Source organism: Myotis nattereri (genome assembly GCF_964212035.1).
Source record: "Myotis nattereri genome assembly, chromosome: 5".
Classification (NCBI taxonomy): domain Eukaryota; kingdom Metazoa; phylum Chordata; class Mammalia; order Chiroptera; family Vespertilionidae; genus Myotis; species Myotis nattereri.
In genome coordinates, this window is record NC_138080.1 from 92333030 (window position 1) to 92336112 (window position 3083).

At 39.7% G+C, this 3083-nt stretch overlaps 1 protein-coding gene across 1 annotated transcript; it reads right to left on the reverse strand.

The window, feature by feature from the left end:
• Nucleotides 1–1457: 1457 nt before the first annotated feature.
• On the reverse strand, nucleotides 1458–2834 carry LOC308519142 (protein SET-like; the record flags this gene model as incomplete). The annotated part of the gene is made up of 1 exon (XM_081091108.1): nucleotides 1458–2834. One exon carries the CDS (start codon nucleotides 2832–2834, stop codon nucleotides 1965–1967), a length of 870 nt encoding a protein of 289 aa, XP_080947234.1. The 3' UTR covers nucleotides 1458–1964.
• Between the last annotated feature and the right edge of the window lie 249 nt (nucleotides 2835–3083).

The following is a 3083-nucleotide window of genomic DNA, read 5'->3' on the forward strand; positions in this document are numbered from 1 at the left end:
TATTACGTCAGTGTTTTTTCCATTTGCATCCAGTAGCTTCAGCCGGTGCTTGTGGCAAAAAGGGTAAGAGTCTTAAGTTTAACAAATAATCCTGGGTCTAAAACAAAGCTCCAATAAATGCAGAAGGTATTTCTCAGTGTGCCAGAAAATATGTTGAAGTTTGAGCTGAGTGCCCAAATGCCAGTTGGAGGTATGTGATGGCTCCAAGATACTCTTGGGAGGATAGGGGCTTTTTTTTTAGAAAATGTCCCTCAAAATGGTGATTTCTTTTTGAGAAAGATTATTATTATAATGCTTCACTATAAGCAAAACCGCTTTATGTTTGTTCTTTGCAAAGGATAGAGGAGTGCTGACAATATGCTAACAAAATTGGATCTTCATTTGCTTTTTCTCCTCTTTGCCAATTCAGAATGCCACTTTGACCATCTGTGTGCCAAGGTTAGGGACTTCTTTATTTTTCAAGTGTAACAGTGTGGGCAGAGAAGAGTGAGTGAGCTGTAAATACTGCCTAGAACACATTTCATTATGGAGAAAGAAGCATTAATATCCCAGTGTATTTAGAGCAAAAGCCAGTACCATCTGGGCATCAGTGTTTTCCTCCCTTTGAGTTATCTCAGAACTACTTCTGCAAACAGCAGTTTCCTCAGCCAACTTACTATTGAGCCACGAGAACGGAAATCAGCCACATTACTTCTTTATTTACTTCTGTTGAGAACTGGAACCGAATGCAAATATTTCATAGAAGTTGGCAAGAACAGCAACAAGGCAATCTGTTAGGGATGACAGTTTAGGCACTTTTCTTTTTTAATGATATAATCAATATTCAGAATGGTTCTGTAGGGTAAAATCATCTGCATTTCTGATTATTCATGAGCTTAGAAAAACTTACATTTTACTACACCTAAAACATGAAAAATGCATTGGAATAAACTTGAGTATTACACTTTTCTGTTTTTCTTATTCATGCTGAAGCAAGGTAGTAAAAATCTTCATGCACATGCATAACTTATCCCTTTTTAACTTTTTACAGGAAGATGGCACTCTGATTTTCCTTTTTGAACTCTTCCTTCTTTTTTTTTTTGTGTGTGTGTGTGTGTACACATTTAGTTTTATTGTAACAAAGCAACTTGTACACTTTTAACGTTTAAAACTGAGCATTATCTTTCCTTTCCAGTGAAACAAAAAGAAAATTTAAAAATAAACAGAACAAAATTACAATAGAGAAATGTCAATTCCAAATAAGATCCTACAGGTTCTGCTGATTCTCCCATCGAGTGGCAGGGCTCAAGTCATCATTAGGAGAGAATTTTATTTTAAAAGTGTCATCTTAGACTGCAAGGATGTCCGTTAAACATCACAATTAAACATGCCAAAGGAGAAGCCATGTTGTCAAAATGCCCACTTAACCCACCCAAACATCTCAAACCCACCCTTTGTTGACCTTCTATAACCCCCCTTTTTTTAAAAAAAATTTTTTCTTTTTTTAAACAAGAGAAAGTAGACAGATACATGTTGGTAAATGCTAACTGTCCATATTCACATAGAGACACAGTGTAATCTCTGAGCCCAATATACAGAGAAAGGAGGAAAAAAAGCTAGAATTCTATGCACTACTACACAGGGGCCTAGCCACCTCCAGCTCCCAGCAGAGCTAAGGGAGCAGAAGGTTTTTCTTTTTTCCCACAGAGCACGGTGGTGTTGATTCCATTAAGTTTTTCTTGAGACAGGAAGGGATAAAAATGAATTTGGAACAGAAAGGGGCAAAGATTCTTTTCCCACTGTATTCTGCTCAAGGTACATCCCCCCCAAATAAGGTGAGAACCATGGTGTAAAGGAGAGAAAAGAGACTTCAAAAACAGGGCGACTGAGCACAAGAGGGGGAGAAAAAAGAAAAAGAAAAAAGACTGCAACTTGCTCCCAGGGACTGGAGAAAATTAAAAAAGGTTGGAATCCATCAGTGTTCATTAGTCATCTTCTCCTTCATCTTCCTCTCCTTCTTCCCCCTCATCATCATCTTCATCTTCTTCACCTTCATCCTCATCCCCTTCTTCATCAATATCTTCCAACCCTTCCTCTTCTTCATCATCATCATCATCTTCTTCTCCTTCCCCTTCTTCATCATCCATGTCAGGAACCAAGTAGTACTGTAATGGATTTGGCCAAATGTCATCTTTGATGACTTCACCCAACTCATCTGCACCTGCATCAGAATAGTCGGTGAACCAGGTAAAGAAGCTTTCTGGTTCCTCATGCTGTCTCTTCCTGCTGGCTTTATTCTGTGTTTGACTTGAACGTTTCGTCAAATCCTTTCCAGATTTCCATTTGATTTCAGTGGACTTTGAAGATGGATCACCACTCTCGTTCAGATGAAACTCTTTGGAGAGAACTTTATTTTCGAAGTAAGGATTTTCATCAAAATAAAAATCTATTCTGTAACCTGATTTAATATCTTCAAATTCTGTCACTTCAACTCTTGTCAAATAATGCAGCGCCTCTTCATCCTCTTCCCCAAGCAGTGCAGACACTTGTGAATGGTTGACAAATGTTGTTACCCAAAAATTTGGGATTTTGGCGATCAATTCTGACCTCTTTTGAAAAAATGGTTGGCGGAGTTTGTTACATTTCTGTTCTACTTTCAAAATCTCCTCACTGGCTTGTTCATTAAGTCTGTCTATTTCATTTTGTACTTCATCAATATGTTCAGTCGCTTCTTGCTGTTCTTTTTCTCCCTTCGGCACGTCCGGAGGGGCCGGCTTCTTCTCCGGCTTTGGGGCTGGAGGCACTTTGGGTTTCTTCGCTTGCTGCGGGAGCGAGGACGGGCGTTTGGGGGCCATGCCGCGCGGGAGGTCCGAGGAGCCGATGGCGGGGAAGCGGCGGGGCTGGAAGGCACGCTGAGACTCTGAACTCTTCCTTCTTACCTGCAAATGTTAGCTGCTGCATTGAGAATAGCAGGCATGATATTATGGAAAGTCCCAAACTTACAAGTGAATTGTATTTCTAAAGTTCATTAAGTTCTTTCTTGTTTGCATTCATAGCACAATTATACTTCAGTACATCTCACTGTGTGTGTGTGTGTTTTCAGC